The sequence below is a fragment of the Callithrix jacchus genome, chromosome X (genome assembly GCF_049354715.1).
Source record: "Callithrix jacchus isolate 240 chromosome X, calJac240_pri, whole genome shotgun sequence".
NCBI lineage: Eukaryota > Metazoa > Chordata > Mammalia > Primates > Cebidae > Callithrix > Callithrix jacchus.
Window position 1 is genome coordinate 10,248,321 of NC_133524.1, and position 21,957 is coordinate 10,270,277.

At 45.0% G+C, this 21,957-nt stretch overlaps 1 protein-coding gene across 2 annotated transcripts in view; it reads left to right on the forward strand.

The window, feature by feature from the left end:
- WWC3 (WWC family member 3) overlaps positions 1-21,957 on the forward strand; it is a 131,421-nt gene that overhangs the window by 28,585 nt on the left and 80,879 nt on the right. For both annotated transcript variants that reach the window (XM_035289509.3, XM_035289510.3), the window contains exon 2: positions 20,336-20,445. In XM_035289509.3, coding sequence (XP_035145400.1) covers positions 20,336-20,445 — 110 coding nt within the window. The remainder of the gene's footprint in view (positions 1-20,335; positions 20,446-21,957) is intronic.

The following is a 21,957-nucleotide window of genomic DNA, read 5'->3' on the forward strand; positions in this document are numbered from 1 at the left end:
AGCGCAGGATTCTCCCACTGCCCTTGACACTGGAGCCAGGCTGTCTGTGTGTGGTTGGGCTGCCATAGGAGGACCACAGGCTGGGAGGCTTCAGCGACACACATTTGTTTTCTCAAGGTTCTGGAGGCTGGAAATCCCAGATCCAGTTTTATCCTGGTCAGTTGGTTTCTGGTGTGGACCCTTCCTGGCTTGCAGATGGCCACCTGCTCACTGTGTGCTCTCAAAGGAGTCGGGGAGAGACAGCAAGAGAGTGAGAGCAAAAGAGAGAGAGAGAGAGAGCACGCAAGTGAGCAAGCATGTTTCAGTGTCTTGCTTCTTATAAGCGCACAAGCCCTATGGGATTTGAGCCCCCCAATTCATATGACCTCATTTAACCTTTATCACCCCTTACCAGGCCTTATCTACAAATGATTTGGGGTTTGGGTTTCAACATGAATTTTGAGGGTACCCAGTTCAGTCCATAGCATTTCACTCCTGGCCTCCCAAAACTCATGTCCTTCTCACATACAAAATATATTCATTTTATCCCAACAGCCCCAAAAGTCTTAACTCATTCCAGTGTCAGTTCTAAAGTCCAAAACCTCATCCAGATCTCCTCCAAATCAGGTATGGGTGAGACTCAAGGTATGATTCATCCTGGGGCAAAATTTCTTTCCAGCGGCGAACCTGTAAAACCAGACAGGTTGTGTGCTTCCAAAATACAATGGTGGGGCAGGCATAGGATAGACATTCCTGTTCCAAGGGGAGAATTGGGAAAGAAAGCAGGTCCCAAGCAAGTACAAAACCTAGCAAGACAAATTCAACGAGATCTTAAGGCTCCAGAATAATCCTCTTTGGGTGGATGCCCTACTTTCCAGGCCCATGGGGGTGGCAGGATCACCCTCACAGCTCTGTGGGGTATCCCCCATTTGGCTATGTGAGGTCCCCACCCTCTGAAGCTGAGGATGAATGGCCTTGTCCCCTGGCCGTTGTGTGGGAGTGGCAGCCCGGATGGTCTTTGAATTGTCCTTGGGGTGATTCTTTGACTTTCTTGAAGAATAGTCCGTGTACTCATCTGGATATATCTATGGTCGCATCCTATAGAATCCAAGATATCCAGTAGCCTTGTTTTATTCCCTTCCAATTTCTCTGTCCCTGTAGTTCAAACTGGCAGTGTCTCTGCTGGTGTAAGCCTATCTCTCTTCCTGGCTTCTGCTAAGATGGCTGATTAACATCATGGGTAACCTCTCTATGGAGTGACTGTCCAGCCACATCCTTGGTGTTTTCTCCAGGACACACTCCCTCATTTTTTTTTTTTTTTGAGATGGAGTTTCGCTCTTACTACCCAGGCTGGAGTGCAGTGGTGCGATCTCGGCTCACCGCAACCTCCGCCTCCTGGGTTCAGACAATTCTCCTGCCTAAGCCTCCTGAGTAGCTGGGATTACAGGCATGCGCCACCATGCCCAGCTAATTTTTTGTATTTTTAGTAGAGATGGGGTTTCACCATGTTGACCAGGATGGTCTTGATCTCTTGACCTCGTGATCCACCCACCTCGGCCTCCCAAAGTGCTGGGATTACAGGCGTGAGCCACTGCGCCCAGCGCTCCCTCATTTTTTGTATCTGTCTATCTACCTACCTATCCCTCCCTTCCTCCTTCCCTTTGTCCAGTCAGCCATCCCTGCCTTCATCCCTTCATTCATCCTTTAGTTCATCCTTCCATTTCTCCCTCCATCCTTTCTCCATCTCTCCCTCTGCTCATCTATTCATCTGAGCATAGTACACTCCAGGGGAGGTCCTGGGAGACAGGACCTCTGTGATCCTTGACTTTGTGGTATGCAGAGTCTAGTCAGGGGCATCCGAAGACACTTGTCCTTTAGTGAAAATTCAGGGTTGCCTAGGCTTGTGGTGAGCCTGCCTCTCCAGGGAAAGGGGGCTGTGGATGCCTGGAGTGAGAAGACTGAGTTAAGGTCATTTGTGGGTATAGAGCACTGGACTGGTTTTTTGGAAGATGCAAAGACAAAGGGCCTTTACCCTTGCAGCCTTGTTCTCTGAGTTTGGGTTTCTGGACCATCATGTCTGAAAGCCAGGTGAATATGGCCCTTTGGCCTCCCTTCGTTTCTGGACCTGGCAATTACCCCTTCCTTCTGACATGCCCCCTCTGCCATCATAAAGCCAACCTCGGGCACTCGAGGTTTGCGTCAGCAAAAGGAACTCACTGTGGAGTCCTGATAAGCAATGTTCCAGCGATATGGGTGGCCAGGCAGTTCTGAACATAATTAAGCAGGCCTGATTTACCTGACGGTTCTCTTGGATGACAGTCTGAACCCTCAGCTGCTGGCTCAGTCTTGGGGATTTGCATGGACAAGTCTGAGAGATCAAATGTAGTTCAGAAAAATGGCGGCTTACTTATTCTCAGTGTTGCTTTCAGTCTTGGAGACAGCTGGGTGTTGTGCTTTTGTTTTGACCAGCCAGCTGTCCGGCCTAGCCGAAGCTCAGCTCTCCCTAGCCAGGGCTTCAGGTGGGGCTTCTATTCCTACCTCATGGTCACGTGCATCAGTCAAGAGAAGGAACTCAGGGCACAGCCACAGGCCTCCCTGTTTGTATGGCTGAAAGCTGGTTTTGCAGGCTTCCTAGTGGTGGTGTAAAGATTGGAGGAACCTTTGCAGATGGTTCAGTGTGTGTCCTCCAAGGGAACTCACTCTTGCCCAGAATGCACAGTCGGCCTCAGATGGACTTGGCCCAGTGCACGTGAGCCAGGCCAAGAATACACCGGCTTCCCTGAGGCTGCATGCATGTTTTAGTGGTGGTACTGGAGAGGCTCAGTGTGTATGATAATAAGCCTTCCAGATTCTCGAGGATCCAGAAATTTCTGCCAGAGTAGCAGGGGCATATGGTGACACCCGCTGGTTTGGTTCCATGTAGTATAGAGTTTGGAATAATTGTTATGATGCTGAGTATTTCCTGTGTTCTTCCAGGTGAAGAACTTGACTTCTTTTCTCTTCTAAAGAAGGATTTGGGGCTCCCTACTAAGCTACCTCATGTGGTTGCTGATGGTCTGGCCTCCGTGTGTTTTGGATCAAGTGTTGTTGCCCATGGTCCTGCTCTGACATTTTTGTTGTTGTTGTTATTGATTCTTGTGAGTCAATATTGAGCAAAATGTCAGAGTTCCTCCATCAGTGCCTGTTATTTTGTTTTATATTTATATTTATACTTTTTTTGTTTGAGACGGAGTTTCACTCTCATTGCCCAGGCTGGAGTGTACTGGCGTGATCTTGGCTCACTGCAACCTCTGCCTCCCAAGTTCAAGCAATCCTCCTGCCTCAGCCTCCTGAGTAACTGGGATTACAGACACCTGCCACCATGCCCAGTTAATTTTTTTTTTGAGATGGAGTTTTGCTCTTGTTGCCCAGTCTGGAGTGCAATAGTGTGATCTTGGCTCACTGCAACCTCTGCCTCCCAGGTTCAAGTGATTCTCCTGCCTCAGCCTCACGAGTAGGTGGGATTACAGGCCTGTGCCACCATGTCCAGATAATTTTGTGTTTTTGGTAGAGAGGGGTTTCTCCATGTTGGTCAGGCTGGTCTTGAACTCCTGACCTTGGGCGGTCTGCCTGCTTTGGCCTCCCAAAGTGCTAAGATTACAGGTGTAAACCACCGCACCTGGCCAATTTTTATATTTTTAGTAGAGACAGGGTTTTGGCATGTTGATCAGGCTGGTCTTGAACTAACCTCAGGTGATATACCCTACTCATCCTCCCAAAGTGCTGGGATTACAGACCTGAGCCACTATGCCTGGCAAGTGCCTGTTATTTTAGAGGGGGCTTCCTACATCCTCAGGACATCTTGAGACCAGGAACACCTGGTCTGTCCCACCTGTTCATTTGACATACCTGTGTGTCAAGCCTCTGGTAGAGGTCTGTGATAAAGGCAACAGGCACCCCATTCCTGCCTTCTTGAAGGGGAACCTAGCATTGTAGAAATCTTTACACTCATCATGAGTTACCACTTTGATGGGCATGCATTAATGCAGAGACACTGCAGAAGATGTCACACTCCATGTCCTCCCGATGCCACTTAACAGGGAAACCATCAAGGTCATGGAAATGGGCACAAATGGTTAGAAAGTGAGCTCTGGCGCTGCTGTCCCTCTTGCAATGATATGGAGCTGAGATAATGGCCAAGCTCCTGGGCAGTGGCCTCCTGGCAGAGTTAAGAAGGATTGTCCTGGCCCAGTGCTTGCTCAGACCCCTTTGTTCCTGCCTTGCTCAGACAACGGGCTCCCTTCTGCCCATACCTTAGCCTCTTTCCCTGCTGTTCCCTGCGGCCTCTTTCGACAAAGCAGATCTGCCTATGACAAGCTCTGCTTCACTTCCCAGTGGCGTCCTGCTATCTGCAGAACACATCTCCTTATCAGGGCAGCCCATGCTTTCTTTGGGAGGCTTCCTTTTACCACACCCACCCTCACCCCACCTGGGCGGGGCTAGGGCAGGTCCCAGGCCATCTGGGACTGGCCCATCATGGCTCAAGTGTCCCCTACTCCTTCTCTTCCCAGGCAGGTGAGAAGCAGCCTTGCTGCTCCTGTTGGGCCTTGAACCCACTGCCCCTAAAACTCACCCACCCCCACGAGCTGCGCTTGTTTGCCTGGGTGGCTCTTCCCCTGTGCCTGGAGCTTTCGGAACATGGTTCCTGAAACTGGAATTCCCAGACTGGTAGCATTTTGCCTGTCTTTGAGGCAGCATCTTGGGTGTACGTGTAGGCACATTTTTCCAGGCAGGAGATCGATGACTTATCTCAGATTCCCAGAGAGATCCAAGACCTAAAAAGAACCAGTGCCTGCGGCGGCTCCTCTACATCCTTTCCTGGCATATAATTAATATGTGCAGGCTGGATGACTGGAGGTCACAGATGCTTGGCATTCCCCCCCTCCGTGCTTTTGTTCATGGATTCAGTTGGTGATATATACAGTGATGCATCTATAAATAGTGGAATTGTCATGCCCCAAAGAAAATGAATTAAGTGACTGCTGAAAGTTTATTTCTCCCCCCCCCCTAGAGTGGAGGGTGTTAATTAATGCCAAAAAAGGTAGGTGATAAATCCTTTTGTTCTTACTCTTGGAGTCCTAGTGTAAGACTTTCTGCAACTAGGGTCTGATACAAACCAGAGAGGGGAGGGGACTTGATCGTGGCAATATTGGAAAAGCTTTAATTGATACTATGGAGCCCGAAGGACTGTGACATCTCTACCCTGTGTGCCGCTTGTCGTCTGAACGGATGGCTGAGACACATCCTGGGTCGCCTTCCCTGTGATGCCATTTCTAAAGAATGTTGTTGTTCAGCCCCTTCACTGTCCTTGGCCAGTGTAGTTTTCCTCACCCAATTCGGTTGAATTTACTTCTTCCGTCCATTGTTACTCTTTGTTTCTATATTTCCCAAATCCTTCCTTAAAATCTCTCCCTTTTAAATTTTAAAATATCTCTTCCTGTTGTATTCAGTAATGAATTAGGGACCAAAATATTAGAATACTGTATTTTATTTTGAAAGGACTGTGTTAAGACTCCCAGCTAAAATTTTTCCAATATGAAAAGTAAGGACTGATGGTTTACTTCTCTAACTAGACTCTCACCAGAGTAATCATTGTTAGAAATTTGTCAAGAGGGTAAAGGAGATAAAAACATTATTTAAAAGCAGAATACGGTGCACATTATGCTTCTTCCTACAAAGGGCTCTTGGAACCCCTGAAGCTTGCTTGGAATCTGTTCTCTGAGTTCCGTGTGGAAGTGCAGGGAGCCGGCTGGCTCTGGCGCAGCTTCCGAGTCCTTGAGTGCCCTTGCCCATGTCCTGGTCTCACCACTTCTCAGGTGTGTATCCCTAGCTCTGTTTCCTCCTAGGCAACATGGGGGTGGTGATAGTGGACCTGCCTCTTCAAACTGTCTTAATGATTAAGTGTTTGGCTGAGCACAGTGCTGGGCTTTGTTGTGTGGCTGCCATGTTCGTTTGCACATTCAGTGCTCTAGTATTTACATGACATATCTATGTCCTGCAGCTTTGCCTATCCAAGTACCGTGGACAGTCACCAAAAGTAAGGAGCCTATTTTAATCACATACACAACCAAAAGAAAACTTTATGACATGTGCATACTGTACTGCCCCTAGGAAGTGTGATGTGTTTTAATATTTTCTTTTTAAAATAAAATACTGCCAGGGACCTCCTCACTCAGTTTCACTGCTCACTGATAGGCTGTGACTATGGTGTGAGAGCCCTGAGATAGAGAGTAATGGGATGAATGGACACAAAGGATTGGAAGTAATTAGTTTTGGGAATGTTTCAACATGTGTCCAGATATTTGGAAGATATTCTGGAACATCCACCAGCCATGACTTGGAATTTACACATAAAAATCTCCAGATGCGCCTAACAGCTTCGAGTGAGTGAGATGACAGTGAAGCTAGTGATAGCATCCAAGTCTTGTGTTTTTTTTCTTCCCTCAAGCATTTCATGTGACTTGGAATCCTTAAATTATTTTTTTCCCCACTGTAAATGGAATATTCAATAAGGACCTCTGTGTGTGTGTATATTTTAAAAACAACTTTAGTGAGGTGTAACTTCCATATCAATGCACCCATTTTAGCACAGTTCTATGAAAGCTTTGTGGCCTTCATCGCAGTCGGGTTGCAGAACATGCCCATTGTCTCCTGCCATCCCCAGTCCCACTTGCCTGACCACCACTGGCTGGTTCCTTTTAGGGAAAGCCATGTTTTAGAAGCCAGACTCTCCTGGGCGGTATCATTTCTCTGCCCTCCCTGATGAGGGAACTGCAGTGGCTGCGGTTCTTCCTGGTGGCCAGCCAGCCTGGTCTGGAGTCAATGAGGAGGACCCATTTGGGTCCATGGGAAGGGGCTGGGTATGGAGGGCTGGTCTGTCTGTGCGTGGGGTGGGTCTGTGGACTTGTAAGCAGCTGTGGAATGAAGGCTTGGAGTTGACTTGGGAGCCCCCTTATGAGGTCCTCTAGCCTGCACTGGCTCCCCCTCTTAGCGCTTTGCAGCCATGATGCCATTCTTAATGTGACAAGCCTGAGTTTCCGATCACTCTGGTAAACAGCTCCCGAGCACCTGTTATGCCCAGTCCCTGAAGAGGAAGCCATGCATCTGTCATACTGTAGCCCATTCTTCCTGTGATCCAGTCTCTTCAGCCTCAAATCGGCACACCTACTCCTGAGCATTTCCTGTCCAGACCAGTACCATCTACAAATAGCTCGAGAGCTGCCATAGACAACCTGTTTTGGGTGGCAGACTCCATTCAGCATTGATCAAGTAATTCTGACTCATCCTGTATACGCAGTGGAGCACATACTGGGCAAGCCCTGAAGCCCTGTGGGGGTCAGGTCAGCATTGGAAGAGATGCCAGCCTTGCCCTGAAGGAACTAGTACTAGGGGAGATGCAATATTTATTATTGACTGCATTCTACTTCGAGTTTTAAGAAATGCCACTGAAGAGATCAAGTGCTGGGGCTGGCCAAAGAAAGGCCAGCTTGCTTCTGGCTGGGTCTGGACAGGAGGAATCTGGGCCACATCTTAGAAGAAGCATTAGCATTCGAACAGGAAACGGAATCTTGGCAAAGGGAAAGAACAATCCAGGTTTGGGGATAGCAGTTCCCATGGGTTGCTGGGAATGCAGATAGATATGAGGGTGTTGGAGGGAAGCCAGGAGTTCCCTGTATGTGGTTTTGTGGTTTAGAAATGTGGTTCCTTCAAAATTCCCACTAGTGGCTTGTGGAGGATGGCATCTCAGGCCAGGTCTTTCTTAAATGATGCACCTGTGGTCATTTGCAGAATCAAATTACTGTAGAATTACATGAGAATCTGACATTGTGATATCCAGTGCAGTAGCCACAGCCACACGCAAATGAGCACTTGAATCTGGTCAATCCTGAAATGAGATGGGCTTAATCTGTAAAACACACTGGGTTTCAAAGACCCCATTCACAAAAAGAATGAAAAGTATTCCATTTATAATTTTTATAGTCATTACATGTAAAAATGATAGTATTTGCAGTATAGTGGGCTAAATAAAACATGTTTTCAAATTTATTTCACTTGTTTATTTTTACTCTTCTAAGAAGTTTTGCATTAAGTATATAGGCTCTCATTCTGATTCCATTGGACAGTGCTGCCCCGGAGAATTCTTTGTACCAGCTGGGCTAAAGTCTGTCTTTATTTTCCTGTAAATGGTATTAATAGAGCTTATATATGGAGGTGAACAGAGTGTTTTCACATCAGCTCAGGAGTGTGCTCTTGATGGGTTTGCTCAGGAATTCCTTTTCTCTCCTATTCTGTCTCAGAGGGACGCTTGCTGGGGGACATTCAGATGTTGGCCGCAGTTGGGCGCCCCTCTGGATTTGGTTTCCTTTGGGTGGTAGACTCAAATTTTGGCCTCAGGTCAGCTTGCTTTTAGTATGTTCACTTCATACAGTATTATGCTGCTAAATCAGAATAATAACAACATTCACCCAGTCTTTAGAGGCAAAAAGTAAAATGGGAGGAAAACAGACATTACTGGAGAATGTAGTAGCCTCTGGCCTTCTGCTTCACCACCTTATAGTAAAACAGAGAAAACGGAGGCACAGCGAGACTGTGTCATTTGCCTATGCTCATCCTCTAGGAATGACATAAAGTATAGTTTCCACAGTTTGGAGTTTTTCTCCCTTAAAGTTTTAAATAATTGTTGCCATCTGTGTCTATAATTCAATAAAATATATCCTGAGGGACCTTAAACATATGCAGTCATTATTTGGTGGCATTTTTCAGGTGTTTGGACTTCCATTGCACCAGTGCCTGAACACGTCTGAGAACCGGTAGGATCACTGGGGCAGCAGAGCCCCGGGGTTTTCTGGCTTTCTTGAATACCTCCTGGACTGATTTTCTTAGAACAGTTTATTCTTTGCTGGAGGACAGAACATCTTGCTAAGATCTTGTCTCTTTATCTTCTCTGGACACTCCCTTTCTGGTGGGCAGACCTACATTCAGGAAACCAGATTGTAGATCAAAAGGTGGCGTGGTAGTGTAAACTCAGAACAAAAGGCCTACGGGAGGTACTCAGGGATGTTTCGTCAAGCTCTGGTAGTCTGATGAAAGTCACCTTTCTTCCAAGGATAGATCTGTCTAAAAAAAGAGCTGTCTGAGTGAGGAATGATCCTGTAGTGCTCTGGCCTCCCGAGTCCTGCATTTCTTATAATCTAGGCTTGCGATCCCAATCAAAGTCAGAATGCCCTTCTATCCCCTTCCAATTCTTTCTTAAGTGTTAATTGGCTCCAAACTGGTTTTTCTATGGTATCAGTTCCTGAAATTGGCTGGATTAATTTATCAAACACTTTAATGAAGGACTCTTGTGTTTGAGGGCTCTGGCTTAGGTGAATCCTTTCCTCCAAGGAACTCACAGACTATTAAGGGAGGTAGCCCTGTCGAATGATGACTATGCTACAAAGTGAGAAGCACTGTCCGGAATGGAAATATGGGCAGTGGTCTTTCTTATCCCTGCCTTGTGGGACTCCATAGTGGGGAAGGACAAACCAGTTCACTCCAAAACATGGCTATACTTGGCTAACATTTTTGTGAATCACTAAAGAAGCTCATGTCATCAAATGAGATGAAATATTCAGACTTTTCACAAATTCTGATTATTTCCTTCCTTTGTCTGTATCTCCAAGTGTGTTAGCCAGCTTAGTAGCCAGTGTGTTACTAACAGCTACAAAGTCTCATTGCTTAGCAGAATAGAAGTTTCTTACTCATGTCAGTTTAGTATGGGGCACAGGGCGGGTGATGGGGGAGATCCAGGCTGCTTCTTTGGTGTGGCTTGCCCATTTTTTGAGGCTTTGCCATCCTCTAGTCGGTTCTTTGCTTTGGGCCCACAGGCAAGGGAAGAGAGAAGGCATGGAGAATCCTGCCAGAGGCTTCTGGGACAAGCCTTGGAAGGGGTGTACATGTTTTCTGCCCACATTCCATTGTCTAGAGCTCAGTCACATGGTCTGGGCAGTCCATGGTCTGCAACGGAGAGAGACTATGAAGTGTGATCTCTCTGTGGGCCCAAGAGGGAAAGGAAGCAGGGGTTTGGTGGACATGTAGCACTGTTGTGACTCCATTGCTTTGGGGAACAAATGCCGACTCATAGGAGGCAGCTTTTAAGTATTGGCTCTACTGATAGGGTAGTACCATTTCATTGTGACAATTAAAAGATGCATCTGGCATGTTTCTCACTGGGGTTTTATGACCTGAGCGATATCCCTGCTGGGATATCAGTAACGGTGACCTTCAGACTCAGGCGAGTTGGCTGTAAACAGGTTCCCCAGCTCCGTGAGGTTGGCTGGCCCATTGCTTCACCTTGAAAAGCTATGCTCTGCAGAACATGCTGGCACTTGGTTTTGCAGGTGGATGTCCAGGAAGATGTAGGTGTCAGTGAGAGGAATTGTGTCCTGGGAGGCTCATGGTGATGTAGAAAAGTCTCAGTGAGATGGACATGGTTGAGGGCTAAAGGACAGTGCTACACCTTGTCACCACTGAAGCAGTGAGACAGATCTTGGTGGTGTGCTCTTCATGTTTCAGATTGAAGACTCTAAGGCTGGTGGTCCTCTGTCAATGCAGGTTTATACTACCCAGGCACAGGGGTTTACCTGCATCTGATTCTCTGTGGTTATTCCCCGCCTCCCCGCAAAAACACCTGCTAGCATCCCTGGTCTCTTGTCTTATGGATTTACTGCCATTCATAAAGCCTCTAAACATACTTTTTTCTTTGAAATACATTTAAAGAGCTGTTTTCTTTTTATATTAGTCTGGGAATTTGTCCATGAATTATGATAGTTTTACGTTAGAGACAATGAAAAAACTGACAATGTATAATTTGTTTTTTTTTATTCTCAAGAGGACTTAACATTTCCACATGAAAATTATAAATGTTATTTAAGAATGATTAGTTCTGAGGCTCTATCATTAACAGTCGGACACTCATGCTATGATAATACATTGATGCAATGTTTAGATCGAGTTCTAGGTGTAATTATTCTTTGCCCTAAATTCTAGACTTCTAGAATTGGACTTGATGACAAGAGCCAATTCATTTCCTGTGTATAATCTAAATAAATACCTTGGGCGAAAACACAGACTTTTTTTTCTAAATGATTATTCTAAATGGCTTTTCAGGATTAGTGTGACAGCTTTGTGGTACATTCACTACTATTTCAAACTTTGATATAGAAACGATGAGTCTCTCTAAAAGAACTTCTAAACTTTTTTGTGGGGGTGATCGACATCCCTGCGAATCTGATGAATGCCATGGACTGCTCATCAGTGTTTCTTTCTAATTTCAGGGAGCTCAGGGACCCATTCACTGCTACGGGAGAGCCTTGGCTCTGAGTGTGAATGCTTGCCACCAAAGGCTTGGAGAAGCAACTAGCACAGCAAACAGGGTCAAATTCACCACATAAGTAACCGCAAGTGGGCTGGCATCCAAGTTCCGGTGGGCTTTGAAACTCACTGTGAGCCAGGTAGCTTAGAAAAGGTGGAGGAAGTCATTAGGATTTCCTGAGGATTGGGTTGGAACTGAAACCAAGATTAATAGTATCCTCTCTGAATAGCATTTTAACAAACGTGAATTGGAACTATAAAGATCTTCTTGTTTCCTGAGACGGGAAGGTGTAGCACAAGCTCCAGAGCATTGCCCTGGCCTTCTTTTGATGGAGAGAATACATGAGGGATAAGCAGCACTTATCCCTTTTCGCTGCTCTGCCTTCTGCTACCCACCTTCACTTTCCTACAGTTTGGTCCAGGGAGGGTGTGGGCTTCAAGACATGGGTCTGCCACCGACTGCCCTGCCTACCACTCTCTGGCCCTGCAGTTTACCTAGCTGCAGTCTTGTGGTCAGCAGAATAATGGCTTCCTAGTTGTGCATGTCCCTAAGCCCTGGAACCTGTGAATATGTTGACATGCATGGCAAAAGGGACTTTGCGGCTGTGACGAAGTTAAGGATTCTGCCCAGGGGAGATGATCCTGGATGATCTGGGCAGGCCAAGTGTCATCATGGGGGTGCATATAAGTGGAAGAAGGAGACAGAAAAGAGAGAACCAGAAAGATGGCATCCTGAGAAAGACTCCCCTGGCCATCCTGCCTTTGAAGATGGAGGAAGGAAGGGGATACTAGTCAAGGACTACAGGAGGCCTGTAGAAGCTGGAAAAGGTACAGGAGCAGATTTTCCCCAGAACCTCCAGAAGGAACACAGGCCCATGGACCCATTTAGACTTCTAATGTTGAGAACTATAAGGGAAACTATTTGTGTGGTTTAAAGCCACATGGCCCAGGTGCCCCTCTCTCAAGGGGCCCAGCAGGATGGAATAGGCGTAGACGGAAGGGAACAAAAGAAGCTGGGCTGTGCCTTCTTCCTTCCCTCCCGTCTCTGATCCTGGAATGGCCAGCAACTTGTATTTGTTTGCTCTGCTGAACGAAGAAATGCGGTTTGTGAAGGGGAGAATCTGCATCTGGTGGCTCTCTGGGTGGTGGCTAAGGGCAGAGAAAACGAGTAACTCTGGGGTTGATGCTGTTGTGGGGGTGGAATGAAGAAACAGTGGCAGCTGGCCCAGGAAGTCCCCCACCTTCCAAAAATGCTATCAAATCTCTGCTGTCTCACTAGCAGCTTGTTCCCTGAAGGTCAGCCTGCTTAGGCCATGTGGATTCATCTGGAGCCTGGGCCTGAATACATAAAATGTATGTATTCAGACCACTGGAACCTCACAACATGTGGCCCCTGTGTCTGGCCTCTTTTACCTAGCACAGTGACTTCAGGGTTCATCTGTGTTGTGGCATGTGTCAGTTCAGTTGACCCTTGAACACAAAAGACCACTTCTGTCTTTGCAGATGGGAGTGTGAGGTGATGGGAGAGTGCTTTGGCAACATGTGTCACGCGTTTACTATTAGCTCATCTCCCTTACTTAGAGTAAAAGAGCAGAAAGCTGGGACATGCCCACATGGATGACCTGGGGTGCCTGGTAAATAAGGACACTGACAGAGCTAAAAGACAAGAGGTGATACCCAACTGAACTGCAATACGTGGATGACATTGTATCTAGTATGATAGGAGCTATGGAAAAATGTGCTACAAAGAAGAGAGGAAAGAAGCTAAAATGTGAACCCAAGACTTCTGGATCTTGAGTGGTTATATTCGCTGCAGACATTATGGTCTGAATTTTTTACATCACATTTAAGATATGAGGGTAAAAGCTTCATATCCTTTGACCTTTAAATTTGGTTCTGGGAATTTTTTCAAAGAATAATGATAAGTACAGCTTATGAGCTTCACAGACACAGATATTCCTTTTATCATTTTTATAAAATTGAGATATATTTCACATGTGACATAATCAACATTTTAAAGTATAAAATTCAGTGGTTTTTAGTATATTTCCAAGTTTATACAACCATCACCCTATCTAATTCCAGAACATTTTCTTTCCACTAAAAGGAAATCTTGTACCCATTAATAGTCATTCTCCATTCCCTCTTTCTCCCAGCCCCTGGTGACCACTGACCACTTTTTGTTTCTATGGGTTTGCCTGTGCTGGACGTTTCAATGTGGAACCTCACAACATGTGGCCCCTGTGTCTGGCCTCTTTCACCTAGCACAGTGACTTCAGGGTTCATCTGTGTTGTGGCATGTGTCAGTACAGTTGACCTTTGAACAACATGGGTTTGAACTGTATGGGCCCACTTACTCTTCTGCCTCTGTCACCCCTGAATGGATAAGACCAACCATTCCACATCCATGCTGGCCCACTCAATATTAAGACAAAGATGAAGACCTTTATGATGATACTTCTACTTAATGAATAGTAAATGTATTTTCTCCTCCTCGTGATTTTCTTAATAAAATTTCTTTATCTTACTTTATTGTAAGAATATAGTATATAATGTCAAAATATGTTAATAAACTGTTTATGTAATCAGTAAGACTCTGGTAAGTAGTAGGCTGTTAGTGGTTAAGGTTTTGGAGAGTGAAGAGTTATACATGGATTTTGAAAGTTCATGGGGGTCAGTACCCCAACCCTTACATATTGCATATATTCCTGCATTCTTTTTTATGTGTAAATACTGTTCCATCATAGGGGTAGACTATGTTTTATTTATCCATTCATCAGTTGATGACTGTTAGTTGTTTCCACCCTTTGGCTATTGTGAACAGTGTGGCTATGAACATTCATGTACAAGGTTTTGTGTGGACATATGTTTTCATTTATCTTGTGTATATACTTACAAGTGGAATTATCACATCATATGGTTATAACTCTGTGTTTAAGTGTTTTGAGAAATTGCTGAACTGTTTTTCAAGCACAAGTGGCTCTCGTGTATTATATTCGTGAAAATTTGGAAATAAGGTAGATGTCAATAGTAGGAGAGTGCTTAGGCAAATTCTGTTAATCCCTTTAGAGAAGGATTTGTACAAAGGGAAATTATGTATTCAGCAGGAATTATTGAACACCTGCTTCATGCGCTGTCTTGGACCAACTCAAAGACGATTGAGATGGAGTAATTGTTCTTAAGGAGTTTGAGCAATTCAGCTATTCCATGTGATGTTTACAAATAATTTATGACAAGGGGTACAGAATTCCTATACTATAAGGGTAGGCTAGTTCCAGTAAGTGTTGAAGTGACTCAAGGTAGGAATTAAGTGAACATGTTATAAAGTTAAGTGGAAAAGGTAGGACAGAGAATGGCACATATCGTGTGATCATGAGTATGTCAGAAAAAAACAGAAACAATTCATTTAAAAATGTAGAAAAACACACTAATATAGGAATAGTGGTTGCCTTTAGGCGGTGGTGTGAATGAACATTTCTCTCCTATTTAAGTGTCTCCTAAATTTTTTGTAATAGAAACAAAAATTCCCCTAGTCTGTCTGTGGTGACTGGGAAGCAGTGGGCGGGGACAATCTAGCATCAGGTTTTTGGGGAGATGAGAACTTCAGAACCGGAGATGGAATCTCTGTAGGTGAAGACACAACCTCAGAGGAGATACCAGTATGCACACTGCTAGCCTGTACCCCATCTTCCTCCCCTTCTTAGCCACCTCTCTCCTTCTGATAACCCCTGCCCATCTTGGTCCTACTTGGACACCAGTAGTGCCCCACTGGGTAGTTAATAAAGATGCTTTTTATGATTTTCAGAAAAAAATTGATCTTTAAAGTTATTAAAAGCCTTAGTAATGTTTTTAAAAAGACACAATTGAATTGCTAATCTATTTGCTCAAATTGTATTATCTACTATTATTTCCATGTATTAAAAAGGATTCTAAGGTCAGAAATGAGAAACTGCCCTAACCAGCTGATCTACTGACCTTGAATATTCCAGAATGCTCTACTTTGGGACTACTGTCAATGTTGGGAACCCCATCACAGTTGAAACTGACTAGAAATGGGGGTAAGGGAGTACGATATTCAGAGAAACAGGGATCTTAGAACAAAGTGCTTTTTTTTTAGTTCTACCTTTATTTTTAATTATGTTCTTAGCATTTCAACTAGTAAAATCAAATATAATGAAAATCAGGGCATGCTGGTTCATGCCTGTAATCCCAGCAGTTTGGGAGGTCAAGGTGGGAGGATCACTTGAGCTGAGGAGTATAAGACCAGCCTGAGCAACACAGTGAGACTCCATCTCTACAGAGAAAAAAAAAATTAGCTGGGTGTGGTGGCACATGCTTGTGGTCCTAGCTACTTAGGGGGACTGAGGTGGGAGGATTGCTTGAGCCTGGATAGTTGAGGCAGCAGTGAGCCATCATTGTGCCACTGCACTCCAGCCTGGGCGACAGAGTGAGACCCTGTCTCTGGGGAAAACGAAATGATATTTACAAAAACACTTTAACCACAAGACTAGAAGCCCTCTATCTTTGGTAGGTGTGAAAGTAGCCTGGAGAATTAAAATTAGGTGTAAATAAATTCCTGATGCCTTTGAGAGTTTGAGTCATTGGATGATGCTGTATTAGAGGAGAATCTGGGAGATGTTGAGGTGTCAGGGTCTTTTTCATTTGAAGCTAAATGGCTGCAGTTGGGTGGTTTGACCTCCTGTTTTGTTTGTAGACTTTCCCGTCCCCTTCCACTCATTTATGGACTGCTGATTTCTCTGTGCTCCGCTTGTGATAGTGTGCCCCTTTCTACTTTTAATTTTTCTCTTCTGTTTTATTGTGAAGGGAGTAAACTGCAGTGTTGCCATTCCCTTGTTTTCCTATACATGTGAATAAGCGTGGAAAAGCTGAAAGACTTTTGTGCATGGGGGAAGGGGATAGCCCAGGGCTCCTTTCCTGAAGAACCGAAAGTATTTGAACATCTGCAATTCTGCTTTTGACTTTACACATAGTCCTTGACATATTTTTGACTCTTTTTCGCCTGCATTAAATTTCTTTTTGATTTCAACTTAATCCTGTGGTTATCTAAGGGTTTAGCCTTTCCACACATCCAGCAATTTCTACTTTTCTCTTAACTGTATACAGTTCATACAGCCTCTGTGCCAGCACTAGCGTTTTCATTTTTTTCTATCCTTTTATTTTGATAAAATAGCACAACCAAAATACATTAAACCAGATGTAAGCCAGGCTGCTGTGAGGCCCACAAAGCTGGTTCCCCCATCTGTGGCTCACCTTGGCTCTACCATCAGATACTTCTGTGGCTCTACCAATGACAGTTTTTAAACCATGCAGTAAAATGTAAAAATTGCCCATGTGATATGGACGGACCTAAACATGCCGAGCTCTGCAAACTGAACTTTTTCCCACTCAAAGGTCTGGATTCTGGGTTCCTTGGAAAATTCTGAGAAGTGTGAATCTGGCATTGAAGGTCAGTTCAGGGGTGTGTCGGAAATTGCAGATGTGTGTATGTGGAGCCAGCATGGCCATGGCTTCTAAGCGAGGACATGAGGGACTCTCTTAGGAGTAAAGCTGATGTGCTTTGGGCTTATTCCCGTATCAAAAGCTTCTTTTTCCTCCAAGATCCCTGCTGGAGTCTGGTTGAGTGAGGAGACTAAACAGCTAACCTTCATTTATGTGGAGGATGTGTACAAATGTCAGAAACATGACCACAAGTGGTGTTTTGTGCCCAGTGACTGAGAATGGATGTGGCTCCCGGGCAGTGGAGACGGTGGGGATTTGGCAGTGATGATTTGTGTAGGGTCGAGCTGGCCTTTGCAGGGCTGATTGGATTGGGGTACGAGAGGGGAGGAGAAAGCCTCTCCACAGGCCCAGGAAAGACTGAGAACAGGTTGCTTAGACTGGAATGAGTGTGATGTTTTGGAAGGTGGGTGAACAAACTCATTTGCCTGGAAAAGAGATTGTGTGTGTGTGTGTGTGAGGGGCGGGGTAGGGAGTTGAAGCAGAAAGAGCCAGAAGCTTTGTATAGGCTTGGCTTGGGGAGGACTTTTCACAGCAGCCCAAGGGGTTTGCCTTGGCAAACTCAATGCTGTGAATTTATTTCTTTTTTTCTTTTTTAGGGGGCTGGGGTCTCGCACTGTTGCCCAGGCGGGAGTGCAGTGGCACAACCTCAGCTCACTGCAACCTCTGCCTCCTGGGTTCAAGCGATTCTTATGTCTCGGCCTCTCAAGTAGCTGGTACTGTGGGTGCACACCACCACACCTGGCTAATTTTTGTATTTTTAGTAGAGACTGGCTTTTGCCATGTTGGCCAGGCTAATCTTGAACTCCTGACCTCAGGTGATCTGCCCGCCTCGGCCTCCCAAAATGCTGGGATTACAGGGTGTGAGCCACCATGCCCAGCCCAATGCTGTGCGTTTCTGCATGGAGAGCCACTGTGCTTGGGGAACAGTCTTTGGACATCAGTGGCTCCACTCAAGTGGGAGGATGATCATTGGCAGGATAAGGGATCATGGGATTGTCTAGGATGAAGCCGACCACCTCACTGAGGTTGCTGATTGTCCCCAGATGAGGCCGAGATCTCTTCTGGGTGGCCCTGGCCTCATCCTGACATGGGGAAACCATGCTTTTTAGCCAGCAAGAGCCAGAAAACATTCCTTGCTGAAAGGTTACCACCAAAAGAACACCAGTGTTCCACACCTCCACATACTTCTCCTCTGGCGATGAAAGAGGAACCAAGATTTATTTGGCTCTCCTTTGGCTGGTCTGAGTGCAGTGGTGTTTACAACCAATTGATCACAACCAATTACAGATTTTTTTGTTTCTTCTCCTCTCCCACTGCTTCACTTGACGAGCCTTAAAAAAAAAAAAAGATGTGATTAAATAGACTCTAGAACTGAATAACTCCTCTGAAGTGATTTATTCAAGACTGAAGTAATGTTACCTGCCAAGAGCTTTCTTGGGAGAAAAATATCATTTGATATTGGTAAAGTTTGGAGTATTCATGATAGATGGGATGTGCTGTACAAGAGAAAAACATGAAATTCCTGGCCCATAAATGTTTTGGAATGATAATTAGGAAAATACATCTATACGTTCTCAATGCTGTTATTGAAAATCATGCCAGAATTTGTCTCCGCAGTGCTATAATGATGGGTTTCTCACCTATATTTGTTTACTTGGTCTTTTTTTTTTTCGAAATAGGGCCTTGCCTTGTCACCTAGGCTAGAGTGCAGTGAATCATGGCTCACTGCAGCCTCGAACTTCTGGGTTCAAGTAATCCTCCCACCTCAGCCTCCCTAGTATCTGGGACTACAGGTGTGGGCCTAGCTAATTAAAAAAAATTTTTGGTAGACATGGGGCTCAGTGTGTTGCCCAGGCTGGTCTTGAACTCCTGGGCTCAAGCAGTCCTCCCATCTTAGACTCTCAAAGTGCTGGGGTTACAGATGTGAGCCACTACACCTGGCCAATATTTGTTGATTAAATGAGATCACATATGTAAATGTGCTTAGAATGTACCTGTGCATGGGCATTTTTCTCTGGAGGCTTCTTTGTGAATATCATTATGTTAGAATAGCAGCAATTTGCTCAGAACTCAATTTGTGTTAAAGTAGGGTTGTCTTTGCTATGGTTGGGTCCCATTCAGGACACGAATAATGCACAGCAGCCTGCTGTTATCTGCCTGACTAGGACCCTTGGTACAGCACACCATTCCTGACTGGTAAAGGCATTGTGCTGCAGACATCAGTTCCTGGGATGGGACAGTCTGCATACAGTCAGCTCATCTTGTGATGCGAGTTTTTGAGTGCATCATGTTTGGGAGGATATATATGGCACATTTCACCTTCTATATATTTCTTGTTTTTATATTGATGCTAACTTCTTAAAACCGTGTGTTTAAAAATGAAGATTAAAAGTAGTGTTCTGATGGTGTTTATCAGTTTTTAAATGCTCCTGGGGAAAGACAGGCTTGTTGTCAAACCAGTTGAAGGAAATCACGTGTCCAAAATTCATACTGGTCTCATGGGGCTTGGCTGTGGTTGTGTCAGTTTCTCAGGTCCAGGGACAGAAGAGGTGGGAGGATTGACTTAGTGAAATGTAGGTGATCGGATTCCCATGCATAGCAGTCAGTGTGCATTTATAGAGACAGCCCAAGAGATAGCTGCCCAGACTCAGACAATTATAGGCGTGTCTCATTTTATATGACAGCTGTGGTCCTAACACTGTCTTGTCAATCAGCGTGATCATGGGGGATCAGGGAGGGGGAAGCTCTACTTTTAAAAATCCATCTGAAAACCCTTTACTTTATCTCTCGTCAAGCCCAAATTTCCTTAATCAGATTTTCTTCAAGGAGGGATGCCTGTAGACAAAGTGCTTTTGTTGTTTTTCTCCAGAAAAACAAAAAAGGACTCTGAAATTTCTGATTCCTACTGTATAAGAAATACAGAAAGTATTTAGTGGGGGTCTCATTGTATCGTTACGTTGCTTGGCTCTTTGCATTTGGCCAATGGTTGATGTTTATTAACTCATGACCACTGGTGGATGAAAATATTGCAAATGCATTTTGTATAGATTGAAGCCAGAGTTCATGTGTAATGTATGGAAACTGAAAGTTGTGAGGGGAACATTTCTCAGGGAATGAGAACAGAGCATAGGTGCTCTCTGATTTTTCTGGAAGAGCTACATTCCATTGACATCACCTCATTAAACATGCTGCTTGAAAGAAGATGCTTGCTTTACCTGTTTTGTTAGTAACCAAGTATCTCTTTTTGCTCATATTTAAAGTTGTACTTTGAGATACTAATGTTTCTGATTGCCAGTGTACTAATACAGTTATTGATTATTTAGGCAAAGCCGGTGAATTTTCCAACCAAATATTTGGAGCAAAAGCAGTCAATTAGATTAGATAAAGCAAAGTTATACAAAACTGACCTGACTTTCAAATTTGTTTTCATAATTTTATTTTGCAGGATAACAAAGCCATTGACCTTTGCCGATTGTGTTGGGGATGAACTGCCTTTAGGATGGGAAACTGTATATGATAAACAAATTGGAGTTTACTACATGGACCACATAAATAGTAAGTAGTATGCAAAATCTGTGGCATTCTATCAGAGATGCCAAAAACTTTCTGTAGAGTGAAACAATCGTTACCATCCAATGTAGCATTAAATTGGGTTTTATAGATGTAATCCAAAGTTTTCATTAGCTCCGTTCTGCACAAAGTGAAGCAGTTCTGTAGCTATACCTTGCTTTTGTCTTGCTGGGGACTGCATATAATATGTTTCATGGAGGGTTTTAATAAATAATACAAGGAGTAAATTTCCCAGGCAACCTCGAAATAGAAATACCTCTCATAATGAAAAATTATTTATTGCAGAGTGGATCTGACAAGTTACTGAAATAATAAGTGCCCAAGTGTTTACCTTCACTTCATCTCATCTTATACATTTGACTTTAGCTTTCATGCACCGAACCTTTTTGGTGCGTGCGTGCATGCGTGCGTGTGTGTGTGTGCGTGTGTGTGTGTGTATAGGGAGGAAATGGTATAGAGACCATAGCGAAAACGATGGGTCTTTGACCATGCCAGCCTCCTTTGTAGAACTGTCTAGAGCAGTGGTTCTTACCCTGGGTGATTTTGCCCCCCCTGCCCCAGACACTTAGCATTGTCTGGAGGCATTTTCAATGGCTATGCCTGGGAGGAGTGCTGCTGGCATTCAATGGGTGGAGACCAAGGATGCTGCTAAACACCCTACAAGGCATGGGACAGCCCCCCAAGGCCCAACAGAGAATGAGGCGACCTTAAATGTCAGTGGTGCTGGGGTGTAGGAACCTGTTCTAGATCTGTTCTCTGCCCCTCCATCTTAGCTGTCTCTTTGTCAGGTTTCTTTGATGGGGTCCCAGCTGGGAATCCACTTTTCACCCTCTCTCTTCATTCTGGCTTCCTTCAGTGGCTCTGTCATTGTCATTTTGCTACCAGGATATGAAGCGTGGCTTCCCCTTGACTTACTTTCTGTCCTTCGGTTGGTGAAGTACAGGACACCTGTGGGGTCTGAAGGTGCATGGTGCCCCCACCTGAGTGATTTTGAAGCTGTTTTCTAGGCCAGTCCCATGGCTCCTCATGTCCCCACCATGCAATCGACCGAGGTTGGTGTCTTCAGGGCTGATTCCTGCATTGTCAGTTGCTGGTGCCCAATATCTGAGTTCCCTATCTCAGATCTTGGGGCAGTGGGGTTTTGGTACCTGGCACCCATTTTTGGGTACAATTGCAGCTCTTTTTTTTTTTTGAGACAGAATTTCGCTCTCATTACCCAGGCTGGAGTGCAATGGTGCGATCTCGGCTCACCGCAACCTCTGCCTCCAGGGTTCAGGCAATTCTCCTGCCTCAGCCTCCTGAGTAGCTGGGATTACAGGCATGCACCACCATGCCCAGCTAATTTTTTTATATTTTTAGTAGAGACGGGGTTTCACCATGTTGACCAGGATGGTCTCGATCTCTTGACCTCGTGATCCACTCGCCTCGGCCTCCCAAAGTGCTGGGATTACAGGCGTGAGCCACCGCGCACGGCCCAATTGTAGCTCTTATGCAGAG